This window comes from Scyliorhinus torazame, chromosome 10 (assembly GCF_047496885.1).
Source record: "Scyliorhinus torazame isolate Kashiwa2021f chromosome 10, sScyTor2.1, whole genome shotgun sequence".
NCBI lineage: Eukaryota > Metazoa > Chordata > Chondrichthyes > Carcharhiniformes > Scyliorhinidae > Scyliorhinus > Scyliorhinus torazame.
Genome location: NC_092716.1, coordinates 225,009,466 through 225,036,939, shown reverse-complemented (window position 1 = coordinate 225,036,939; position 27,474 = coordinate 225,009,466). Strand labels below are relative to the sequence as shown.

Here is a 27,474-nt window from a genome sequence, read left to right as displayed (position 1 = left end):
ATTATTACAGGTTTCAGAGATGGGAAGAATGTAGAGTTTGCCAGCAAACATTATTCTATTGGAAGAGTAGGCCTTAAGTAATTTTCCCATTGACAATAAAAATGTGTTCAAGCACCTTACCCAAAATGGAAATTGTTCTTTTAATATAAAAACATCTTATCCAGTAATCGGTGGGCAAAGGCTAAGTGGATATCTGTTTCTGATCTGGATTGTGGGCAGGAACGTGGAGTATTTCACGCTGCAGAGACCAGGAAACCGGGCATATCGTCTGGCCCTGACCTTATTAATTATGCAACTGGGTGTTTTGTGCCATATTCTGTGGCAGGGTAGGCCCTTTTGGCTCATAGTCCGCTGTCGTATTGGGCACCATATTGAAAAGGTGCCCCAAATCACTGACCCACTCTTGAAGAAAGAAAATGGACCTCCTGAAAATGAAGACGGATTCACCAGGAACATTCCGATGCTGGAAAATGGATCACCTTAAGGACATCTAACCTGAAAGAGCCACCTGCAGGCACCTCCCCCAGCCACAGCTGTGATCTTCCAGGGTCCACACTGTTGTGTTATGTAATTTGGAAAAACACAAGCTGCCACTTGATGCAGTTTTGAGTAAAAGATGCTCCAGACTTTGAAGTGAGTTCAATGTGTTTTATTGAACTATTAGCACAGTTCTCAATGAGTTTGACTCTCTGCTAATCTAAATGTAGTAACTCAGTCTAACTGAACCAGCCTTGCTCTAAGCCACATGCTGGGGTGTGATGCTGAGGATACACCCTGTCTCACTCTGTAGATGTTGGTCTGTGGAAAGAGGCGGGGTGAGAGTGCCTCATCCCTTTTATAGTGAGATACCACCTCTGAGTGTCCTGACTGCTCATTGGTTGTGTCCTATTCTATGTGTTCATTAGCTGCATGTTTGCATATCATGACACACAGTTGCCGATGGCCTCCATCCTGAATTCTGGAGGCAGTCCCTGGCACTTTTCAGGTGATCCTGACACCTGCAAGCCACATTGTTCCAAAGGCATTTTCCTGCTGTTGTCATGGAGATTTGGACTTGTGTAGAAGATTTCGGCCGAGCCTTCATCTGCAGTGGATTGCAAATCAGTTTCATGCTGGCCTCCAGCAGGGTTCCCAATCCGCCATGGCAGGCACCAGCGGAAGATGCCGTGGGAAATTCGCACCCGCGTAAAACTGATTTTAGGGCCTCACGAAGTTCTCCACCCCCGCCTGCCATTGAATCTGCCAGCGAGGCTAGGGAGAATTCTACCCTCAGACTTTAAAATTAATAATCATCAAAGTTAGGACATTAAGCAGAAGAAAATATATTTTCTTAGAAAAGCTTGATCATCTTTCAGATTTTATACGCTGTACATATTTAATCAGTTTTTAATTTCCAAATAGATTTACTTAACTCAATTTTTACATGGAGTTTAGACTTGGAAGACTTTCCACATCTAGAGAACCACGAGGCAGATAAAACACATGCTGAAGTCTGTTTTCTGTGCTTGTTATTCCTGGAACAGGTCGCTACCCGAGGCCAGAGGCTATAGCTTGAGGGGCACCACCCGGCATCAAGCATGGCTATCCATGAAGAGGTCTCTCCCACCCTAACCGCCTGCCATAGGCCTGTTGGAAGGGTTTCTGGGTGACCGCGATACAAATACACCTTCGATGGCAATCAAATCCTGGAGTGGGACTCGAACCCGGAGCTTCCGGCTCAGAGCTAGAGACGTGCCACCCACCACACCACAAGATCTCCCCTCGCAAAGTTTGAGATGTTTTACAAGTTTTGCCGCTATCGGTAACCACCATTTGATGCAGTCGTGCAATCCACAATTCGTGACTTATCCTGAAGTCATGCTTCAGGGTAAGCTCAGCTTTTTACTGGTTACACATGGACAGAAAACACTGTAGAAATCTTCCGAATGGTGATGTGGAGAAATCCCAAGTCAGAAGTCTGCACTCCACTCTGCAGCTTATGGGTGGTCAGTCACATTTCTTGCTACCATCTGTTAACTTTATTGTGATGGGTTTGCCAATAATAAGTGGACCCAGGTGGGAGGCATTATTTGAAGTTTTCAAAGTACTCTGTTACAGGAAGAGCGGCAGGCTTTAGCTCCAGTTTAAATGCAAACTAAATAGGGGAACAATGTAAAGTTAGAGTGCCAAATGGAATGCACCGCGTTACAATGCAGTATTCCAAATGTGGAGTGCAGATGACTTCAAAATCTATGGAATTACAGAGTTTGAGTGAGCCGTTTGATATCTTGACACTGGTTGCCTTCAGTTCACTTGCTATCAGTCTATTGTTTTAATGAATGGATACATTTTTTGTCTACTAGGGGCTTTTCACAGTAACTTCATTGAAGCCTACTTGTGACAATAAGTGCTTATTATTATTATTAATAATAATGTTAAAGCAGTTATAGATCGAAGATTCCCCTTCTTTCTTTATTTTATCCTCTGTTGTTCACTCAAGTGCACTGATGCTTTTAGTCAAGAAAGTAAGGCACAGATCACTGGCAATGTGCCCTATATATAGTTGCCAGAAAGGCACCATAGGATTTCTGGCTATGATTTCCCCAGTGCTCCCACCTCCTTAGTGGGGGATGCTGTGTCCATTTGATGCTTCTCAACTCAGTGCAGATCGGAGTATAGCAGGACTCAAATCTACATTTGTCTTCAGCATTATTGTACAAGAAAGAAATAACCCACTTATGTATTGCTGGGAAAGAAACATTTTGTCGAAGCTTTTCTGCTTGCACTCATCAGGACATTCACAAGCATACCAATGCCAGGGGAAACAACAACTTTAGACAGTACGAGAAGAGAATGCTGATTGGTTGACAACTGGACACTAATTGGTACAGATGTTGCTATGGGCAATGGTGCCACCAGCAACTGGTGTATTCTCCATGCCAATGCCTCTACCAATCAGAGTCCACTTGGTAACTAATCAGAACCCTCTTCTCGCACAGTATAAATTGTTGTTTCCCCTGACACTGATATTGTTGCGATTGTCCAGGCGAGTGCAAAATGAAAAGCTCCAACAAAACATTTTTTTTCAGCAACACTCAAGTTCTGTGTTACCACACGGCTATTTTTAGACATTTATATCAAGATCTAAAAAACCTTCCGAAGGTCTGGGCTGGGTGATGAGAAGAGCTGTCTGTTGTTATAATCAAATCGCACCACAAATATTTTATGTTCAGCTTAATAAGTGCGCGACTTTTAATATAACATCACATCTGTGATAATGCGGTATGCTCTCAGTGCTGAACTAAAGCAGCAGCCTAAATTATGTGGGACAAGACTGAATATATTTGTGAGACATATATTGAAGATATGAACATCTATTTAAAATATAAAACAATTGGAGAGAATGATACAGATGAACATTCAGGCCCCCATTGTGAATGGCTGCTCCTCCACAGGCTGGCCTGTCATCGTAGACGCAACCAGGTTTGGGATTGGGAAGAGACTCGAAAACTGCTTGGAAGGCTGGCCCCCTGTGTTGCTGCTGGGGGCTGCCTCCAGGTAGCTGGCCTAGTCTCTACTTCCAGTCTAGAAATTTCCAGTCAGCATCTGACATTAGACCTCACTGACCTTTAAATCCCACTAACTGGCCCTGCCACCACCAGACCCCCGATCCTTATGCCCACGAAAATGGCCTGAGGGTGGGATGGAGCTGGCAAATTAGCATGCTCGCTGATGCTGCTAATTTTTGTGCTTGCCCGCCTCCCTCCACTGGGGGCTAAACGTCCTGCTTCGTGTCACAACCTTACGATTGGGAGTCACCATGCAGCGGCAAATGGCCCTGAACAAGTAACTTACAACTGAAGATGCAAGAGAGCAAAGAAAATAACGTCCTTGAAAAATCCAAAGAGGATAGGTGAAGCGACGTCCTGAAGTCAGATTGTACAAGCACTCCAAAAAGCTGTAATGTTTTATCTTTGCCATAAAGCCATATTTTAAAAATTCAATATTTACAATAACCGTGTTTACTGTGACTACTAATAAAGCATATTGCCCTGCCAACCACATTTCACAAAATTAACCCCAGTATAACCCAATAAAGACAAACCCCATGCTCCAATCCATTCTAACCTCTCCAGTCTCATTCTGTAGTCAATAACTGCAACCCTGCAATACGCAAATAATATTAATAAGCATATTTGCACTTACACTAGCTTATTGCCATTGTGACCCTTTCTGTATTGAGGGTAGGAAGGTCTTGGGGCTGTTAGCAGTTTAATGAATAAACCAGAACTCAGGAGTGCTGGAGTTTGTGAAAGGTGTAGATAACATTGAAATAAGCAAGGAAATAACATGGGCATTGAGAACACATCTAAAGACCCAATTAAAACCCACATCTTAAATGGAGTTAGAAATTGTTTAAGAAATCGTGTCCCCCTCTGCCCCCCCTTCCACACCAGAGAGTAGATGTAGAAACATAGAAGTTTGCAGCACCTAACCTTACTGTACCTGGCTCTCCCAAACGTATTCCCAAACTATCTCACTGGCCTGCTTTCTCGCCATAGAGAGACCCAAAACCAAGACTCCATCTTCTTCTGGTTCAAATTAATGATATTTACTTTCCCAACAATGCAATGGTGTCTATCTCTGTTATTCTCTCGCAAAGCATTCACTAGTCTCAAAGCTTGGCATGTGTACATTTCTCCGAACCTCTCGCCTCATGCGGACCAGACTTGTAATTCAACCGGAGCTCAATTGAACAGCTTAAAGGAGGGTTGAATCAATATTTATGGAAAAGTGAATTGAGGTTTACAACAACAGGCCTTTAACGTAAAATGTCCCAGTTGCCGCTTCATGGGAGCATTATGCAGCAAAACGTAATGCTGAACCACACATTGAGTTTGGTCAAAGGTTTTAAGGAGCGTCTTAAAGGAGGAGGAGGAGGGAGGAGGCGGTAACGAGGTGAGAGATTTAAGGAGGGATGTCCAGAGCTAGGAGCTAAAGCAGCTGAAGGCACAGTCACCAATGACGGAGTGAGTAAAATCAAACTTGCTGAAGAAGGGGTTGGACAATGGAGGGATTTGGAAACAAGAATGAGAAGTATCAAAAGGTTCTTAGACTGGGAACTATTGTAGTTAAGTGTTCCTTGGTTTTGGGGGGGGGGGGGATCAGGACTTGGTGTGAGTTAACAGACAGTCAGCAGGGTTTTGGATGACTCCAAGCTTCTGAAGGGTGAAAGGTGAGAGGTCAGCCAGAAGAGCATTGGGATTGTCGAGTATAGACGCAGCGAAGGCCTGGGTGAGTGCTAACAACTGCTGAGCTGATGCAGGGGCAGAGATTATGCAAATATGAATCTCAATGTTTGTTTTTATTAGGGGAGGTTGGAGGAGAAACTTGTGTCCCTTTAAAGTTGTTAATCAACAATTGGAGGAAGGGAGGGTGGGGGCGAAATGCAAAATGGAATGAAATCTGTACAGAAAGATCTAGATACATGATGTTGTTGGGGAAAGAATCGCCAAGTAAAACATTTTGCAAAAGGAAACCAAATGTAGAGGCATGTAAACGTGAAACGCGCCTTCAGGCAAGTGACAGAGTAACTAACATCTGACACTGTCTCCGTCCGGGCTGGTGAAGTGGAGATAGTACCTCATAAGGCCATGGTGAGGAGAGTGCTCATCTTTGTCTCTCCAGAACAACCTTTTTATACAATGGTGTTGCATATCTGGAAGGGATTGGAGACAGATTTGAGGATATAATTAATTTGCCAGACTTGCAGTGAAGTTGCAAGAGATGTTGTAGTAATTGGTACAGCTCTGTATTTGGCTCTCAATTGCCCTGAAGCTTGCAGAGCACTTTTCCCACAGTTGTTATCTGTGTGTGCTAGGTCCGTAAGATTTGATTGATGAGATCTTGGTAGATGCAATAAATTATGCTTTGCTGGCGCTTGATCTCCCTGACATTCCAGCTTTCATTTAGTTCCGCCTCAAACATGAAACATTGTAAATGGGTCCTTCTGAAAAAAAACTCCCAACACCAAGGCTAGCCAAGATTTCACAGAAGTCCCAATGCCATCTGCTATGCTGTCACTGCCCCTGTATATTCTAATCCAAGAACAACGTGAAGTATGTGTATTTCTGGCTGTAGATGCAGGCATGAGATTCTGGCGGATGTATGGGAGGCTGGCAGGTACATGAGATAGTGGCAGATACATAAGATAGTGGGGGATACATGAGCTACTGGCGGATACATGAGATAGTGGCGGATACATGAGATACTGGCGGATACAGGAGATACTGGCGGATACAGGAGATACTGGCGGATACTGGAGATACTGGCGGATACAGGAGATACTGGCGGATACAGGAGATACTGGCAGATACAGGAGACACTGGCGGATTCAGGGGACACTGGCGGATACAGGGGATACTGGCGGATACAGGGGATACTGGCGGATACAGGAGATACTGGCGGATACAGGAGATACTGGCGGATACAGGAAATACTGGCGGATACAGGAGACACTGGCGGATTCAGGGGACACTGGCGGATACAGGGGATACTGGCGGATACAGGGGATACTGGCGGATTCAGGGGATACTGGCGGATTCAGGGGACACTGGCGGATACAGGGGATACTGGCGGATACAGGAGATACTGGCGGATACAGGGGACACTGGCGGATTCAGGGGACACTGGCGGATACAGGGGATACTGGCGGATACAGGGGATACTGGCGGATTCAGGGGACACTGGCGGATACAGGGGATACTGGCGGATACAGGGGATACTGGCGGATACAGGAGATACTGGCGGATACAGGAGATGCTGGCAGATACAGGAGATACTGGCGGATACAGGAGATACTGGCGGCTACATAAGATGCTGGCGAATGGGAGTGAGGGTACTTCATGCTTTTTGTGCATTAGTTTGCTTCTCATTTTCAGCCGAAACTGCCGGCTAGCAGAAAGACAAATAGGAAAGCCAAGTGCATAAGTCTCCCCACTGTCAGTACATAGCCTCTCCATCAGCAAGTCTTCAGCTGCACCTCCTCACATGCAACACATGGAAATTGAGCCCCTCGTGACTGCAGGCTGATGTTTCAGAGGAACATGCTGTGTTCAGGCCACCTGTGTGTGGGACATGCCCTGACACTCATAAACCAAACACCCCATTATGGGCAAATAGCTGAAGAGGGTTGAAGGCTAAGGGAATTCACCCTGACAACAAATCTGGAGTGGAGCCCAAATATGTAATCTTTCCAGCAACTTCTATAACCAAGTTGGTGCCAAATGTATTTTGCGTTCCTCTGGACTCAACTAAGGAAGATAAGAGGAGGTGTCCTGAAACTTGGGCAGCTCAGGGAGTCTATACATTGTTTCAAGGCTTGTGTCCTGGAGAGGGCACTCCTGTTTGGCTGCTAAGAGTGTTAAAATAACATGCCCGACAGCAGTTTCCTGTGATATCCGCCATGTATTTGCCAGTATCTCATCTATCTGCCAGTGTCTCATGTAACCGCCAATTCGATTGGCATAGAGAATGGATGTTGCAGGCTGTCTCCAATGATGGAATGACCATCTCCACCCACTGGTCAGCCACTGCCCACCTCAAGTTGAGCAACCCCCGATGATTGAGGTACTGACCCGCCACAGTCCGTTTGGTTTAATGGGTGTTTGGAGCTTAGAGTCTCTGATCAACCAATGGATGGAATCCTTCGCACCAGACAAAACAAACAAAAAGCAAGAAGGTGCCAACTATTTGATTGACAAGCTGGAATGTCAGGACCCGTGTGCATGAGATTGACCGGTGACTTACTGCTGGTCGATAATTTGCAAAAGATAGCTGTTCTCGACGAGGAACGTGATAGACTCTACATTAACATAACATCACTACAAGAGATCAGGCTTGCTAAGAGTAGATCATGGAAAGAAAAGACATTATCCATTCATTTGACAGGGTAAGAGCGCAGTGGAGATGCTTGAGAAAAATGCTGGGCACGATTCTCCCAGCCCCGTGCCGGGCCGGAGAATTGCCGCAATCGCGCCACGCCGGCGCGCGATTCTCTGAGGTGCGGAGAATCGCCGCCATGTACGACGGTGCGTTCCGTGAGTCTACCGCGCATGCGTCGGTTGGCGCTTCGCCACTGCGCATGCACGGGTTGGTGCTGCCCCCAGTCCGCGCCGGAATGTAAGGCTGGAGCGGCCGTCGCTCCAGCGCTGTGCTGGCCCACTATGGGGGCCAGAATCCCTACTGCCCGCGCCCTTTTCGCGCCGTCGTGAAACGCGATGGCGTTCACGACGGCGTGGACACTTCGTCCCGTGATCAGTGAATCGCGCCCGTTGGCTTTACTAAGGAATTCACTACTCTGGATTGTAGAACCTCCACACAAATGGTTCAGAAGGTATTTTCTCCATCCGCCTCTCAACTCAAACAGAGTCGGTTAACATCATTACTATCTATGCTCCAACGGGACTGTCATACGAGGAGAGATTGACTAGGTTAGGATTGTTTTTGCTGGAATTCAGAAGACTGAGGGGGATCTCATAGAGACTTATAAAATTCTAACAGGACTGGACAGGGTAGATGCAGGAAAGATCTTACCAATGATGGGTGTGTCCAGAACCAGGGGTCACAGTCTGAGGATTCAGGGTAAACCATTTTGGACAGCGATAAGGAGACACTTCTTCACACAAAGAGTGGTGAGCCTGTGGAATTCATTACCACAGGAAGTAGTTGATGCTAAAACCTTGAATATATTCAAGAGGCGGCTGGATATAGCACTTGGGGAGAATGGGATCAAAGGCTATGGGGAGAAAGCAGGATTAGGCTGTTGAGTTGGATGATCAGCCATGATCGTGATAAATGGCGGAGCAGGCTCGAAGGGCCAAAAGGCCTCCTCCTGCTCCTATCTTCTATGTAACCATATGTAACATGTGTAATCCATACTTATTGTCACAAGTAGGCTTCAAATGAAGTTACTGTGAAAAGCCCCTAGTCGCCACAATCCGGCGCCTTTCCATATCGCCTCCCCCGAACAGGCGCCGGAATGTGGCGACTAAGGGCTTTTCACAGTAACTTCATCTGAAGCATACTTGTGACAATAAGCGATTTTCATTTCATTTTCATTTTTCAACACTGTGCACCACCACAGAGGTGATTCTCTGAGGAGCTTGACGTTACTATTAGCACAATCTCTCAGATAGAACATCTTTACCTACTGGGGGATTTCAGTGCAAGAGGCATGGTCCTCCTGCCTTGAACTTCATGGCTTGGAAAATATAATTGAGAACGGACAGATATTACTCTGGCTTTGCTGCTACCATGAGTTTCGTGTAACTAACATACCTTCTTAAGATTTAGGCAAGTTGAATGAGTGAGAAAATACATGGCAGATGCATAAAATGTGTATAAGTGTGAAGTTATCCACTTTGGTAGGAAAAGTAAAATGGCAGAGTATTATTTAAATAGTGATAGATTTAGGAATGTTGCCGTACAAAGGGACCTGGGTGTCCACAGAAACCTAAAACCTCTACAGTGCAGAGGGAGGCTATTCAACCATCGATTCTGCATCAACCCTCTGAAAGAGCACCCCATCTAAGCCCACTCACCCGCACTGTCCTGTAACCTCGCCTAACCTGCACATCTTTGGGCTGTGGGAGGAAACCGAAGCACCCAAAGGAAACACATGCAGACATGGAGAAAAAGTGCAAACTCCACGCAGACAGTAACCAGAGGCCAGAATCGAACCCAGGTCTCTGGCGCTGTGAGGCAGCAGTGCTAACCACTGTGCCGCCGTGCCGCCCCACCATCTTTGTACACCAATCACTGACAGCAAACATGCAGGTATAGCAAGCAGTTAGGAAGACAAATTGGCCTTCATTGCAAGAGGACTTGAGTACAGGAACAAGGATAACTTACTGCAGCTGTACAGGGCCATGGTGAGACCACATCTGGAGTATTATGTGCAGTTTTAAAGATGGGAAGGTGTCCTCTGGTGACCTGTATCTCATGGGCATTTTGCACCATTTTCTTATGATGGGGTGGGGGGAGGGGGAGGGGGGAGAGAAGTGGGGCAAGTTGCTGTAAGAGATGTGAGAATATCAGTCTAGTAAAGTGGAATAAGGCATTCTAAGCTTGCAAATAATTGCCGTTAAGGGAGCTGGGGATCTATACTCCAAGATACCAAGTTAGAGCCCCCAAAATCCAAAGCACATTGTGAAACATTAATTATACACGTTGCTTCTAGAGAGTGAACAGTGTGCTGGAGCCCTGATTAAGCAATGAAGATTAGGAAAGGTGCCTGCTCTGTCACTTTCCATGTTTTGCCAAAGTCATTGAACCCTCTCCAGCTCTGATTTGAAGCTTGGGGGTGAAAGTCTTGGCACTCAACGCCAATGGCACTCCCCTCCACATTGCACAATTGACATTCCTGGCAGACATATTGGAAGGAACGCCCAGGAATCTGTGCTTCTTTAACTCAATTCCCTCAATGTGGGCTTAGTGCGTTACGTCAGAAAAATTCTCTTCTTCTGTAAATAGCAATTTTTATACAGAAGGTTGAAAATTGAAAGGCAACAACTGTACATAAAGAAGATAATTTGCTGAAACATTTACATGCTAAACACTACACTGACTCACCTTTATAGGTGACAGAAATTAACAAGAATTATATTTTGATTATAGATAACTGAGTTTGCCAGATGATATAAGAATACGAGCTTGATTTACATAATTGTGCAACATTGTTTTGAAGCAGTTGAGTGCCCGAATTACTTCATTGATGTCCACTGCAAACACATTACAAGAAAATAATTTATATACAGTAGTAGCCAGATTCAACAATCAATGGTGATCTAGTTTCTCAATTGCTGACTCAAAGATCGGGAATCGAACCTGGGACCCTAGTGTTTCACAGCACCAGGGTCCCAGATTCGATTCCCAGCTTGGGTCACTGTCTGTGTGGAGTCTGCATATTCTCCCTGTGTCTGCGTGGGTTTCCTCCAGGTGCTCCGGTTTTCTTCCACAAGTCCCGATAGACATGCTATTGGTAATTTGGACATTCTGAATTCTCCCTTCGTATACCCGAACAGGCGCCGGAATGTGGCGACTAGGGGCTTTTCACAGTAACTTCATTGCAGTGTTGATGTAACCCGACTTGTAACAAAAAAGATTATTATTATAAGATGTGGCTTAAATAGAGCAAAAGAAAAGTGGATGGGGAAATCATGTATCCATGATTGATTTTGCCTAATAGCTTCACGTCGGACAGTTGAACATCTGCCACACTTCAATTATAACAAGATATTTCTATTTTCCTCTTATTGCCAACTCTCATGCCAATAAAATAATTTCCTAGTGGCAAGATTCTGGTTGAACTCTTGGGAAAATAAGTTCAAGCCTTCAAAATCAGTTCCCTCGGATGTGCCGTAGCTGGAGAATTAAACATTTTATCTCATAGATGACTGATTCTGCAGATTTTGTGATATGGCAGTTGTCCAGAAAGGGGCAGTCTCTTTTATGCTGCTCTTGAGAAGGAGAGATTATTGCTTGGAGATGTGTATAAAGACTTTACCTTTAGCTAATTTGGTTGTTGGGGGAAGGAAAGAGAGCTCCCAATATCTCAGTCATGGTGGCAGGGGGAGGTGATGACGTCCCGATGCTTGTGAGGGGCCCCTCCGTGTCCATGGGGAGGGGGGTGGGGGTGTTTAATTCCAGCGCTGATGACAATGCCCTTTAAAGGTGGCGCCCCAATATCTGTGGAGACAGCCTTGCCACTTCTATCAGGCCCCGCCCTGCCAGAGTGATGGCATAAACCACCCCCAGATATCCTGTGCACTCAGTGCCAGAAACTCTGGTCTGAAAACAGTTTTCAATTAGAGCCTGATGTCCTGAAGAATTTTGATATAATTCCGCCGACTATATCCACTAGTTCCCCTTTGACCATCCTGCTTGTTACATCCTCAATGAACACTAATACATTTGTCAAAACAGAATTTCCCTTTCATAAAACCATGTTGACTCTGCCTGCTTGATTTATGATTTTCTAAATGTCCTGCTGCTACCTCTTTAATAATAGATTCTAATATTCTCCCAATGATAGATGTTAGACCAACTGGCCTAGAATTTCCTGCTTTCTGTCTCCCTCCTTCCTTGAATAATGGTGTTACATTTGCCGTTTTCCAATCCACTGGAATCTTTCCACTACCCACTATCTCTCTGGCCACTTCCTTTAAGACCCTAGGATGCAGTTCATCACATCCAGGGGACTTGTCAACCTTAAGTCCCATTAGTTTTTGTGTTTCTTTTTCCCTCGTGGTGGTGATTATTTTAATTTCCTCCCCCACTTTTGTTTCTTGATTTTCTACTCGGGATGTTTTTGTGTCTTTTACTGTGAAGGCAAAATATTTGTTCAAGACCTCTGCCACATTCTCGTTTTCTTTATAATTCCCCAGACTCACCCTCTGAGGGACCAATGCTCCCTTTAGTTACTCTTTTCCCTTTTATACACTTGTCTTTACTCTCTGTTTTATCTTTCTTGCTCATTTTTTCTTTTTTTAAAAAAAAATATATTTATTAAAGTTTTTTAACACAATTTTTCTCCCTTACAAACAATAACCCCCCCCCTCGTAGCAAAAAAAAACGAGAAATCGCGCAGAGCAAGATATATACATGGCAAAATGATATATTTACACAGCTTTGTACACTGGCCCTCACCCGTACATGCCAGTTTCCCCAACCCTTCCTGTTATCTCTTGCTCATCCACCCTCCCAGGATGCCCCCCCCCCCAAGGTTGCTGCTGCTGCTGACCGACCTCCCTCTAATGCTCCACGAGATAGTCTAGGAACGGTTGCCACCGCCTGTAGAACCCCTGCGCAGACCCTCTCAAGGCAAACTTAATCCTCTCCAACTTTATGAACCCAGCCATATCATTTATCCAGGCCTCCAGGTTGGGGGGCTTCGCCTCCTTCCACATTAGCAAGATCCTTCGCCGGGCTACTAGGGACGCAAAGGCCAGAATGCCGGCCTCTTTCGCCTCCTGCACTCCTGGTTCCGTCCACTACTCCAAATATTGCTAGCCCCCAGCTTGGCTTGACCCGGACTTTCACCACCTGAGATATTGCTCCCGCCACTCCTCTCCAGAACCCCTCCAGTGCCGGGCATGACCAAAACATATGGACATGGTTCGCCGGGCTCCCTGAGCACCTTCCACACCTGTCCTCTACCCCAAAGAACCTACTCAACCTCGCCCCCGTCAAGTGCGCTCTGTGGACCACCTTAAATTGTATCAGGCTGAGCCTGGCACACGAGGAGGAGGAATTAACCCTACCTAGGGCATCAGCCCACAGACCTTCCTCGATCTCCTCCCCCAGCTCCTCCTCCCATTTACCCTTCAACTCTTCTACCAGCGCTTCCCTTGCTAATTTTCTCTTAAACTCCAATTGCTCCTTCTTTGTATATTTTTTTCATCCTTTGCTGGTATCTTTGCACCATTGTTCACCTTTTCCTTCAATTTGATATTGTCCTTAACTCCCTGAGTTAACCAAGGTTGGTGCATTCTTTTTGTAGAGCCTTTTTTCCTCAGTGAAATATGTCTCTGTTGAGAGTTATGTAACATCACCTGAAATGTCTGATACTTCTTATTTCCTTTCGGCCTATTTACCAGCCCATTTCAGCCAACTCTGTTTTCATCCCCTCATCACTCTTGCCTCTTTCCTGTGAGGTCCTTAATTAATCCCGTCTCATTACCAGATCTAAAATAGCCTGGTCCCTGGGAGGTTCCAGACTGTATTGTTCTAAGAAACTGTCCTGAATACACTCTGTGAGCTCATCCTCCAGGCCAACTTTCTTTCTGACCAATCAATCTGAAGATTAAAGTCACCCATTATTATTGCAGTTCCTTTCTTCAAGCTCTTGTTGTTCAATATGTAAACTCTGTCCTACCATGTAGCTATTGTTTATTATTCTTTTCATGGGATGTGGGTGACCCTGCAAAGGCCTCCATTTGTTGCCCATCCCTAATTACCCTTTTACAGAGTAGCTTGTCGGACCACAATTTAAGAGTCAACCACATAGCTGGAGTCACATGCAAGCCAGACCAGGTAAGGAAGATGATTTCATTCCCTAAAGGACATCCGAGGAAGATAGAAACTGAAGCAAAACGGATCAAATTTTCCAGTTCAGGCTAGGAGCAGAGAACTACACTGATAGCACAGTGGTTAGCACTGTTGCTTCACAGCACCAGGGACCTGGGTTTGATTATCGGGTCACTGTCTGCACGTTCTCCCCGTGTCTGCGTGGGTTTCCTCCGGGTGCTCCGGTTTCCTCCCACAGTCCAAAGATGTGCGGGTTAGGTGGATTGTTCACGCCAAAATTGCCCCGTAGTGTCCAAAAAGTCAGGTGGGGTTGCTGGGTTATGGGGATAGGGTGCTCTTTCAAAGGGCTGGTGCAGACTCGATGGGCCTAATGGCCTCCTTCTTCACTGTAAATTCTATGATTCTATGAATAAACTAGATCTTTTAAAATCTAGATAAACTAGATCTTTTAAAATCACCAGGATGTGAGCATCCCTGCCCAGGCCAGCATTTGCCCCTCATTGTCCTTGAGGAAGTGATGCTGAGCTGCCTTTTTGAACCGCTGCAGTCCATGTGGTGTAGGTACACCCACAGTGCTGTTAGGGAGGGAGTTCCAGGATTTTGACCCAGTGACAGTGAAGGAATGGTGATGTAGTTCCAAGTCAGGATGATGCATGGCTTGGAGGTGGTGGTATTTCCATTGATAATTGTGTTAGTTTCATTGTCACCATTACTGAGACTAGGGCCTGAATTTACACAATGTCGGTGGGCCTTAGCCAAAATGTAGTTTCAGAAACACAACTTGTGGGCATTCGGCATTTGAGGAAAAGATCTAAAGTTATCTGATTTCTTTGCAAAAATCATCTACCCTTTGACAGATGTAAGGTACCCTTTTGGGATTGTTGTTAATATATCAAGTGATTTCAATTTCCTGCACTTTGAATTTTGGGGGGGAAAACAGCCAGCCTTCACTTAGTACCTGGCTTCTATTATTGGAGTACTATTTCTGCTTGACTACTTCCACAACCTATCATCACAATGGGGGTGGGGTGTAAGTTTACAGTTTTATTGAAAACTCCAAGTGGTTATAAAGAGAGTAGCTGTCTTTGATTTGAGACTATTAATGCAAATATTTGTTTTCATAAGAGATTAAGTACATGGAGGAATGTTTGTTTGTATAGTGATTTAAGTGCTTGAATGGATTTAAATTATTTGAATGGGGTTTTATCATTGAAGATGGTTTTTTAATATAGTGAATTATGCAATAGATTCTTAGAACTTTATTTTATTTCACCCCACCGTGGCTGCTGAGTTCTGCCCATGGTGGATACTGGGTGAGGTGGCATGGAAGGTGTAAGGGAAAAAAGGTGATGGGTAGGTTAGCATGAGTTGGCACTACATTGGCATTGGGCCTATACAAGGCCATGAGTATGAATGGGGGTCATGGATTGGCATCAGTGGGCATCAAGTTGGCATGGGGTCCATGGGGATGAGTGGGGTGTATGGGTTAATAGAGAGAATATGGGGCAATGGGGGAGGGGATAGAGGGGCACTGGTTGACATGGAAGGTATGAGGGACCATGGCGATGGTAAAGGAGTATAGGTTGGCAAGGAGGGCATGAGGGTGTGTGTGATCATGAGTTTGCAAGGATAGGGCACGGTGAGTGTGTGAGGGGATGAGGGCTTGAGGTCTGTTTTTGGTTTTACACTTTTTCACAACTGGGATGAAATCTCAGAGCACTGACCTGGATGCTTAAACAGCCTGCTTCACATCTGGCAGCCCCTATGGCTGCCTCCAAACAGTCAGCATCCCACCCCACCCCCATCCCAGAATGAAAATCCAAACATCTGGGGCACTTTCTCCTGAGTTAGGTTTGTGGAGTCGGGCATTTTCTTCTCTGTGTTCCCAACTCCGTGGCGATAATTTCGCCCCAGCTTTCAAATCTGGATTTGGATAAAGGACAGAATGTACGGTAGATAAATTTGCTAATGACACCAAGAGTCTGCAAAAGAAATATAGACAGGTTAAAGGAATGAGCAAACATTTGGCAGATGGGTGTACTGGGAGAAAATGTGAACTTGTTCACTTTGGCAGGGAGAGTAGAAAAGCAGTATACTATTTAAATGGAGAGAGGTTTCAGAACTTGGAGATGCAGAGGGATCTGGGTGTCCTGGTACATGAATCACAAAAAGTTAGTATGCAGGTGCAGCAAGTAATTAGGAAGGCAAATGAAATGTTGTTATTTATTGAAAGAGGAATGGAATGTGGAAGTAGAGGGGTGCGATTCTCCACTCCCAAGCCGGTTGGGATAATCGCGTGGGCCGCCAAAATTTCCAGGGACACCGGTCCGACGCCCTCCCGCGATTCTCCCAAGTGGCGGGAACGGCCCAGTCGAGTTTCGCGGGCCGGAGAATCGCCGGAAACACCGAAAATGGCGATTCTCCGTCACCCCCGCTATTCTCAGGCCCGGATGGGCCGAGCGGCCAGGCCAAAACGGCGGGTGCCCCCCAGCGCCGTCCACACCTGGTCGCTACAGTCGTGGGCGGTGCGTGAACGCTGGGGGGGCGGCCTGTGGGGGGACGAGGGGGGATCCCGTACCGGGGGGTACCTTAAATGTGGGGTGGCCCGCGATTGGTGCCCACCGATCGTCGGGCCGTCCTCTCTGAAGGAGGACCTCCTTCCTTCCGCCGCCCCGCAAGATCCGTCCCCCATCTTCTTGCGGGGAGGATTTGGACAGGACGGCAACCACGCATGCGCGGGTGACGTCCGTTATGCGCGCCGACCGCGTCATCTATGCGGCACCGCTTTTATGCGGGCGACTAGGCCTGGCGCGGGTAGATGACGCGGCCCCGATACTGGCCCATTGTCGGGGCCTGAATCGGTCGGGACCGGGGCCGTTCCGCGCCGTTGTGAACCTCGACGGCGTTCACGACGGCGCGGCCACTTCGGCGAGGGGGTGGAGAATCCCGCCCGAGGAGTTTTACAGCAGCTGTACAGGTCATTGGTAAGACACCTGGAGTATGTGTAAGATTTGGTCTCCTCGTGAGAAAAAGTACATCATTGCGTTAGAAGCAATTCAGGGAAGGTTCACATGACTCATTCTTGGGAAGAGGAGCTTACCTTATGAAGAAAGACTGAATAGGTGGGACCGATATCCATTGGAGTTTAGAAGAATTAGAGGTGATCTATTGAAACATATAAGATGTGGAGAATTCTGAGGGGAATTGATAAGATATAAAGCAGGAGGATGTTTCAACTTGTGGGGGAGTCTAGAACTAGAGGGCACCATTTAAGAATGAGGGGTCTCCCTTTTAAGACTGCGATGAGGTGAATTTGTTTCTTTGAGAGGGTTGTTATTATGTGGAATTCTCTTCTACAGAGAGTAGTGGAGGCTGGGTCACAGACTTTTGATAGACAACGGGGTCGAGTGGTATGGGGTCAGACAGAAAATTGGAATTGTGACAAAACCAGATCAGCCATGGCCTTATTCAATGACAGAGCAGGGTTCTGTCAGGGTTCCTGCTCCATGTCCTAGGTTGCTATTTTATTAATTGAATTCAAGTTCTATCAATTGCCACGGTGAAATTTGAACCAATATCCCCAGGAGGCGGCACGGACACACAATGGTTAGCACTGCTGCCTAACAGCGCCAGGGACCCGGGCTCAATTCCAGAATTGGGTCACTGACAGTGTGGAATTTGTATGTTCTCCCTGTGCCATTCTCAACCTCCCCATCGACTTTGGGCTCGACCTATCCACCCTCAGCTCCAAGACAAAATTGAAATCCCCCCCATAATCAGCTGGTGAGAGTCCAAATCCATGACTGCCCCTAAGGGCCTCTTCCTGAATCCGGCATCATGCCAATTAGGTGCATACACATTCACAAACACCACAGAGCCCCCACTAACACCCCACTCAGTATCACAAACCTCCCCCCTGGGTCCTGCACCTCCCTAGTCCCAGTAAACCTCGTTTTCTTATTCAACAGTATGTTGACCCCCTCGACTTCAAGTCAATCCCCAAATAGAACACTTGCCTCACTCACCCCTTCCTCAACCTTCACCTGGAGATGCGACTCCTGCAGGAAAATCATCTCTGTGCTCAAACTTTTCAAGCGCATGAACACTCGGGACCGTGTAACTGGCCATTTAGCCCGTGGACATTCCACGTCACGATTCACACCAAAGGCTTCCGCCTCCCCTCCCTTCCCCACTAGAGTCCGTGATCATTACCCTTGGGCTACACCCCTCCCCATCCCACTCCAAATCAGGACCACCCAAGATGGCCCCCGTCCTGTCCATGACCAAATTCACCCTACATAACTGCCTCATCAACTCCCTTCCCCCCTCCCCCCATTTCCCCCTCCCAACCACTCCTCCCCCTACACTGGCTAACCGCCACAGCTCCGCCCCACTTCCCTCCCGTTCACTAGCATTTCTTGCTAGCGTGGCGCATCCCATCTGAAGGCCCTGAACCCAAGCCCCACCATCACCACCCCCTCTACCAACCTCTCCTGCATCCCCACCCCCATGGCTACTCTCCAGTCATCCTCCCCAGCCTCTCCCCCAGTACCCCACACCCAACCAAATGGAAGAAACACCATCCCAAAATGGCCTACACACAGAACATTCTCGAACTACCCCGACTCACTACAAGCCCTCGTGCACTGTACAGAGCATAAAAAATAAAATGCAATACAATCAAACATTGCACCCCCATCACCGAAGAGGCCCCCTCTGAAAAAAAGCAGCAACTTAACTTCAATACAAAAATTAAAAACAAAATACAAAAAAGGAGATGCAACCACCCCCATAACAACGTTTTCCAATCGGCAAACGAATAGATGTAACAAAATTTAACAGAGACAGGACTTCCACCTACATTCCTCTTTCAGACCTCCCCCAACTCACGTTCCTTAATGGTCATTCGCCTCTGCTGGCATCCCAAAGTAATACTCCCGGCCCTCAGAAGTGACCCAAAGTTTGGCCGGGTACAACATCCCAAATCAGATTTGGCACCAGTACAACACGGCCTTGGCCTTGTTGAACCCGCCCGTCTCTTGGCCAACTCAGTACCAATGTCCTGATAAATCCTGATAAATTCTGGGGCGGCACAGTAGCACAGTGGTTAGCATTGCTGCCTCACAGCTCCAGGGTCCCGGGTTTAATTCTAGCCTTGGGTGACTGGAGTTTGCACTTTCTCCCCGTATCTGCGTGTGTTTCCTCCGGATGCTCTGGTTTCCTCTCACAGTACAAAGATATGCAGGTTAGATGGATTGGCCATGCTAAATTGCCCCTTAGTGTCTAAAAGGTTATGATGTGGAGATGCCGGCGTTGGACTGGGGTGAGCACAGTACGAAGTCTCACAACACCAGGTTAAAGTCCAACAGGTTTGTTTCGATGTCACTAGCTTTCGGAGCGCTGCTCCTTCCTCGGGTGAATTCACCTGAGGAAGGAGCAGCGCTCCGAAAGCTAGTGACATCGAAACAAACCTGTTGGACTTTAACCTGGTGTTGTAAGACTTCGTACTGTCCAAAAGGTTAGGTAGGGTTACTGGGTTACGGGGATAGGGTAGAGGCGTGTGCTTAAGTAAGGTGCTCTTTCCAAGGGCCGTGCAGACTCAATGGGCCAAATGGTCTCCTTCTGCACTGTATATGCTGCTGCCAAAATTTGTCCTTAATGAAGCTCATCAACAGCTCCATTGGCAGCTTTCCAGTCGACGACGCCCCTTCCCCCTTCATCATTTTCCAATTGATATTGCACAAGTCTCCTCCAACTCCTTAGCCAGGGCTTTCACTGTCTTCTGTTAAGTTTGATAACCTGCAGACAAGCCCATCCAGGGGAGAACTGATCCCCCTCCACTCTCCGCATAGCCTTTTTACACCGAAGTTCAAGTAAAAGGGACCAAAACCAATTCTTCCAGGCAGGAGCCGCCCTGCGTGTGACCACTCACTCCATGGCCACCACCGGAAGTTCCCAGAAACTTCATTAACTTCTGCTTCATTAAAAGTTGTGCTGTTGGCCAGTAAATATAATTCATAGACAGTGGACATAAATCTTGGCCTGGAATGGCAGAGACTGCAGGGTCTGCAGGAAACATGTTATTCAAATGGCATAATTAAATTAGGCATCTTTAAAATCAAAACACTGGTTGTGATAATCATTGATTTAAGGCCTGAGACCAGGCTAATGAAGTACAAATAATCACCACAGGAGTCTCAATCCTTCAGGATAAATGGATTGATTCTATTTGTTATCAGTGGGCGGAATAATCTGCAGAAAACTGCAGGTGCCAGGGAGGAAGGCAGAACCACAATTCTTTAGATCATTATTATCCAACACTGTGTATTAACTAATGTATAAAGAGACTGGTTTAGAATGTCATATTTTAAACAGTGACTATTGCTGTGCATTTACATTGTAAACTCACTCTGCATAATTTTAAGTACAATTTGTATTATAATCTTTCTGTCCTAGTTCTGTAAGTCTAAAGCTTTTACCACGCTATCCTTTGTTTTAAAAGTAAAGTGACCCAGTTGAGTTTCCGATGCCCACAGTCAGGAGAGCTGGGGCCTCATAGTAAGATGGCTGATAAGGGAAACTGATGCTCTTTGTTTTTTATGGATCGAGGCTGCTGGCTTCACCCGGTTAAGGGGTGTTAGCAGCCATAAATTCTTTCTCAGCAAATTCTGAAATCTCAGGTTGACAGATGTGTCTAATGTATGTGAACTGTTATCATTTGTAAAGGTCACAGTAGACTCCTTGAACATTTGGAATAATAACGTCATCAGTCAAGCCTCTGAGGCTCTTCTCTGCTCTCATGTTTGTAAGCCGAGATGAGACTGGCTAACTCCTTGAGTGAAGGATAAGCAGGGCTCCTCTCCCGGCCGAGATATATCTTCAATAAAGTTTATGAACAGAACTACCTACACTTGATCCTTGACAACTTTTTCGAGTCTAACAGTACTGATCTCATCCTTGATTAACAGAAGGAACCCACCTCCTTTTCCTGTCCTTTTGAAATGTCAAATACCCTTGACCATTCAGATCCCAGCCGTGGTCACTTTGCAACCATGTCTGTGTAATGGCTATCATATACTCATTTATTTCTATTTGTACGATCAATTCATCCATCTCTCGTAATGTATGGTGCACATGGACAAAGAGTGCTTAATTCTGTCTTCTTAATTCTGTCTTCCCTATTTGCTAATGCCCTCTTCTGCTTCTATCTTCCTGTCACACTCTGATTATATATTACCCATATCACGATCCTACACTATTGCCTTGTTCTTTTTAACTTTCCAAATCTCCCCTCACATGAATCGTCTCTCCCATTATTTTGGTTAAAGTTCTCACTACAATCATAGTGAGCTGATTCATTAGTACACTGGTCCCCACACAGTTCAGGTGAAGACCGTCCAATAGAACAGCTTCCACTTCCTCCAGTGCTGAAACCCATTTCTCCCATACCAATCTCTTCGCCACACATTCAATTGTCTGACCTTATTTGCCTTATGCCCTTTTGCTTGTGGCTCCAGTAGTAATCCAGTTTTTAATTTAGTTCCTGGCTGTTCATACTCCCTCAGTAGAACCTCTTTCTTAGTGTCATTGGTATGCACGTGCACCACGTGGCTTGTCAAATTCTCCACCTAGTTCGCATCACCTTGCTAATTCCCTCCCGACTTTCAAACATCGCCCCAAGATCTCGCTGCAGTGCTTTTGGCTCACCAGCCTAGCTTCTCAATTCCTTTCCCATTTGCCTATCATTGCTCGTCATCAGATCTAGAATCATAGAATCCCTACAGTGCAGAAGGAGGCCATTCGGCCCATCAAATCTGCACCAACCCTCTGAAAGAGTACCCTATCTAGGCCCATGCCCCAACTCTATCCCTGTTACCCCATCCAATCTTTGGTAACTAAGGGGCAAAATTCAGCATGGCCAATCCACCTAACCTGCAGAACCTTGGACTGTTGGCAGGTGTTACATAAAAACAAATGTTTATTAACAGTGGGCATGAATTGAACAATGACTAATAAACCTGACATCAAACTTGTGCATTGTGTGCAGTTTATTTTGTCTCTTTCATCTTCTTAATGACATTTTCTTTCTTTACAGACGCCATTCGGTGTCCCCAACCACACTTTCATTGCCAGTAAGAAGCCCAGCATACCCATTAAGTGACAGTGAAGACTCCTATAGGTCTAATAGATATGCTCATATTTCAACTCCAAGACTGAGTCTGAGGGATTGTGGTTCAGGAGGAGCAACACCAAGAAGCAGTTTTCTACATTCTTGTACTATTGATTCAAAAAATTCTATACCGAAAGCTGTGAGTATTGGATGCTTAGACACAGACCTACCAGCAGCCACAGTTGAAGGGATCAGAGACCAGAAACAATCACGGGAAGAATGCCAAGAGGGGCCAGGTGACGGGATAGGCACGCACCAACTTAACCGGAGTACACTATCCTTGGCACCTGCTTCCACCTTCCGGGGCCTCTCCTTCAGCCGGGCTGGTATACGCTCTCAGACTGTTGACATTAGGCAGAAGATTTCAGAATGGGAATGCAGAAAGGAAATGTCCCCCAGGCGGAATCTGATGTTGGAGAAGAGAAAAATGGGAGATAGGGCCAGTAGTGAGGGGTGCCCCAGTATGCTGCCTTCACCGTGTAGCGAAAAGACCTTTGACCTGACAGGATTCAACAGAATGAGTCGGTCCTTTTCAGAGTGCTCCTACCCTGAGACTGAAGATGATGCGTCTGATAGAGAGTCATTTGCCAGACATGAAAGACTGTTTGGCAGGAGCCAGTCTTCCAATATTTGTGGCAAAGAGCACACCAAAAAACAGGCTTCTGCTGTGTTAAGCAGGATTCAGAAAATTGAGCAAACTCTCAAGGAGAGCCCCAACAAGGACCTTCCCCAGTTGCCCAGCAGCTGCTACGGGAGGGAAAGACTAAGGAAAAAATCTTTTGCACTAAGTGTGTCAGAGGATATTAAGGAGGCTGTGGGCACAACGCAGAGAGGAAGTATTAGCTCTGTGGCAACGGAGCCAGAACCTGAGCCTGTGATTGAGAAAACTACGTTAGAGCAACAGCTTAGCCCTAATCCTGAAAGCTCCTACCACAAACCTGAACTGCCGGCAGAGAGCCTGCCCAGCATCATGGTGAACCCTGTGCCAAAGCCAAAACGCACCTTTGAGTATGAAGCAGATAAAAACCATAGGAGCTCTCCGAGCAACAGTCTACCTCCATCCTTGAGCCCCACGTCTCCCCCACCTCTCCCATCGACCCCTGCCCCTCCTGTCACCCGGAAGCAGAAAAAAGATTCAAACCTCCACAGGAAAATCCATAACAGGTAAACTGGCATCTTTACTATACATTTTCCAATGTTTAATGTATAAATAATATAAACACCTATGAGGAAATGTTATTGAAAGGTTTACAATGAATTATGCTGGGAATTATTATGCATTATACAGTTGAAAAGTAATATATGGGGTCCCTGGAAGAATAAGACATTGAATAAGACATTAAGTGACAGTGAAGACTCCTATAGTCAAGTTACCGTCAGTGTGCCAATATGCTGTATGATGGGATATTGAACCAGGCAGATGAAGAAGTCATCTTGAAGTGTGGTATTTGACTTGTTTTGAGTCATCTATGGGGCAGAACAATTGGCCATAATGTCCCACGTAGAAGGCGAGAAGATGCAGCCAGCGTATTATACCAGGTGTATCTCTTTGCAGAAAGGGAAAATAAAATCCAATACAATAGTCTTTAAAATGACCATTTCCTCTTTGGTTGCAAAATCACTCCATCCCAACACAGAGGAATAACTCAGATACTTTGGAAGAAAATCCTAACCTTTTACCCTGGCAATCATTGAACACATGAGTGGCGCTCGTGGGTTACTTGTGTCGTATGTCATTGAGAAATATTGCCATTGCTGATGACTAAATATCCCACCTTGATGTATGCAGATGCCTGCACTGAAAGAGAATGTAATTCTCATTATTTAATAGAACTCACGATGCACCTATACATTTAAAGTGCACTTCTGTTCAAATTATAATATTTGTGGTCCGGGATTTAAGATCCGTTGAGATCACTAAAATTTGGAAAACCCTTTCAATACCAACCTCACAAACCTGGAGACCACAGGTGGCTGGTGCCAATTAAGGAAAATGTTGAGTAATATTTCGCAGAGGCTGATACTTCCTCCCGGTGACGGTGATAACATAATTCGCAACACCCTTTGGAAGCCATTCAACACAGCACAATGAAGCTGTTATTGTGCTCACCCCCACAATCTTCCCAGAATTACTCAAGCAGTAAAGGAACTGCTGTGATATGCAAAAGCAGTGAGTCTGTCCATTGGGCATGGTTTTCATTGCATTTACTGTAAACACAAATTTGCTATCTGCCTGCTGCTGTGACCGAGAGTAGCAGTGTGGTTTTATTTCATTTTAAAGCTGTTGCTTTGGCTGCTGAACTGAAGGTCAGCACCAGAATTTTCCTGACGTGCTATTTTTTATTTGATATTTGTCATCACCTTAATTTGTAGTGAAAGCCTTAATTTGCCATTCAGAATTTGGTTTTTGATTTGCATCATTGGCATCTCCCCAGATAAACTGTACTTTTGTATGACTGTACTTCCAAGAAGTGTTCATGATACATTAAGCCTGGCTACAGTTTTAGAACATAGAACATAGAACAATACAGCGCAGTACAGGCCCTTCGGCCCACGATGTTGCACCGAAACAAAAGCCATCTAACCTACACTATGCCATTATAAAGTTTTGTTGTCTTAAGGGGGTAGGAAATACTTTATTGTTCCCTCCTTTTTGTAGAAGAAAACGTTTGCCTCACCTTAAATTTCTTCAGCTTTATCATTCGCCTTGGAGCGCTTTGAGCAGAATCCCTCTCCTTCGCTGTTCAGGTGCTGTGAATTGCAGGAAGCTACCCTGCGTAAATCTCTGAGCTTGCATTTGGTTTTCTTTTCTAAGTGTGTGACCAGTTCATGGGTGGGTCATTGTAGGTTATTATTGTGTCGACTATATCGTTTTTATAAACATATAAGATCCTGAGGGGTATTGACAAGGTGGATGTGAAGAGGATGTTTCCTCTTGTAGAGGTAGGGGGTCACAGTTTAAAAATAGGGGATGGCCCATTTAAAACAGTGGTGAGGTGAGAGTCTTTCAGAGGTTTGTTAGTCTTTAGAACTCTCTTCTTGAAAAATTGATGGAAACAGAGTCTTTAGGCAGGATCCCCTAGCAACCCCCCCCCCCCCCCCACCACCACCACCACAGCGGGATTTGCGGTAGCGGTGGCGACCTAATATTAGCCGGAGGCGGGATCTTCCAGTTCCGCCGCTGTCAAGGGGGTTTCCTGTTGTTCGCAACCTTCTCTGCTGAGGGACCCTTCGGTGGGATTAGAAGATCCTACTGTTGGGAATGGCTGGAAAATCCCACCATTTGACTATTTTTAAGGCACAGTCGGATAAGATTCTTGGTGAGTAAGGCGGTGATTGGCTATTGGGGGTTGATGGGATGCAGATTAAGGTTACTATTAGATCAGCCATCCATGATCTTGTTAAATGGCAGAGCAGGTTTGAGGGGCTAAATAGCCTATTACTGCTCCTTGTTCGTATGTAACAATAAGCTGATTATTCAAGTTTATATAGCCAGCAGGTATCTTCACCAACCAGCTCTGTGTATTTGGAAATAACTGGCACACAGCCGAGGAAATGGGCATTATATGTGGCTGGCAAAGAGAATTCTCTACCGATAACAAAAACTCAAAATACAATTTTGACTTTCTGTCTAACCAAATATTCCTTCTCCAACCATCTTTCCTCTTCCAAGATCCCCCTAAAAGCCCACCTCTCTTAGCAAGCCAATAGTGACCCAAATATCTTCTTTGACTTGGTGTCCATTTTTTATCTGATTATGCCTCTGTCAGGTGGATGTACTTTTAAGAAATGGGTGTTTATCAAATAGCTGCAGTGATGCGAGTGTGTGGGTGGAGCTGGGCTCTGCTCTGCTTTTTACTTTTGTTTTGTGCTGAAAGCTGGATTTGGCTCTGTTTAGTTTTGCTTTCAGTTGGAGAGCTGCATGTGAACCAAGCAGATGTGTGCACTGATCTTTCTCTCTACAAGCTAAAGAATGTCTTCAGCTCATTGATGATTTCAAAGTAATACCTGTTTCTGTAGAGAATTTAAACTTGCTGTCTTTGTTAAAAAGTGTTTTTGGCTTATGGATGTTGTTAGGAAAGTTGCTAAGGATTATCTACAGAATATTGTATTTGGGAAAGTATCAGTGTTTGTAGTTAGTAAGATGTTTAGTGTGTGTTTATAAAATGTTAACTGGATTCATAGAATAAACATTGCTTTTGTTTAAAAATACTTTTAGTTCTCTGTTGCATCACACCTGTAAAGTGGGCCCTTGTGCTCACCATAACCAAAATCCATTTAAATTTGTGGGTCAGGTGAACTCCATGATACACTTTGGTGTTTTCTAAACCCTGGCCCATAACACCTCCCTGAAGAGAACTCCAAACGCGATCTTTCCGACCCTCCCCGCTGACGTAATCAGGTTCACCCCCAGAAAGGGCGAGATCCTAATTTGCATGCATTGTAATATCATTAGTGAGGCTTAAGTCTGATGTTCCGGCATCGTTGTGCATCTTCTCGCCTACCAACGTGATATTACATGGGTGCGGTTTACTACTGCTCTTTATAAACATGGACCAATGACCTGGGGGTGTGGGCTGACTGGGGAGCAGGGCTAATGTTGTGGGGGGAAGGGAGTGATGAAACGGAAGTGTGTGTGTGCGTGTGTACCGTGGCTGCTCATGCAGCCACGTGATGGGCAGCAGGGAACTGGGGCAGCACTGGCCACTGCAGAGGAGGCTTGTTATAATGAGTCTCATACGTCCACCCAGTCAGTTATCGAGCGGTGCATTGGGGTTCAGAATTTGCGCTCCCGCTGCCTTGACCAGTCCGGTAGGGCTCTTCAGTACAGCCCCCAGAGGGTCTCCTGCATTGTAGTGGTGTGCTGTGCCCTCCACAGCTTGGTGCAGCAGCCGGTGACATGCGGAGGAGAACAAGCGGAACTTGCCGCTTCCTCTGATGAGAAGGACCATGAGGGAGTGGAGGGTGAGCCCAAGGAGGACCGGGAGGAAGGAGGACAGGCGGCAGCCTGGGTGCGCCAGGGTAGTAAGATCAGTGATGCCCTCATCGGCTCCAGGTTTACACATTTGGAGGCTTTCTGTCTGCCAGCTCCACAATCCCCTACCCCGCAGGTTTCATTAACATCTGAACAAGGTGATGGGCCTGGGTTATCAGTGTTATTGTGTCGCTTGTCAAGGTAGAAGGATGATGGCGGCTTGCAGTTAGGAAAGCTGTGAAGCTCCTCGGGTTCTGCTTAT

The 27,474-nt window shown here is 45.9% G+C and overlaps 1 protein-coding gene across 11 annotated transcripts in view; it reads left to right on the top strand.

The window, feature by feature from the left end:
• The window catches only part of dennd2b (DENN domain containing 2B), a 570,638-nt gene that overhangs the window by 339,274 nt on the left and 203,890 nt on the right, over positions 1-27,474 (top strand). For all 11 annotated transcript variants that reach the window (XM_072466472.1, XM_072466475.1, XM_072466473.1 and 8 more), the window contains one exon: positions 22,163-23,401. In XM_072466472.1, the coding sequence (XP_072322573.1) occupies positions 22,163-23,401 (1,239 nt within the window). Of the gene's footprint in view, positions 1-22,162; positions 23,402-27,474 lie in introns of those variants that run through there.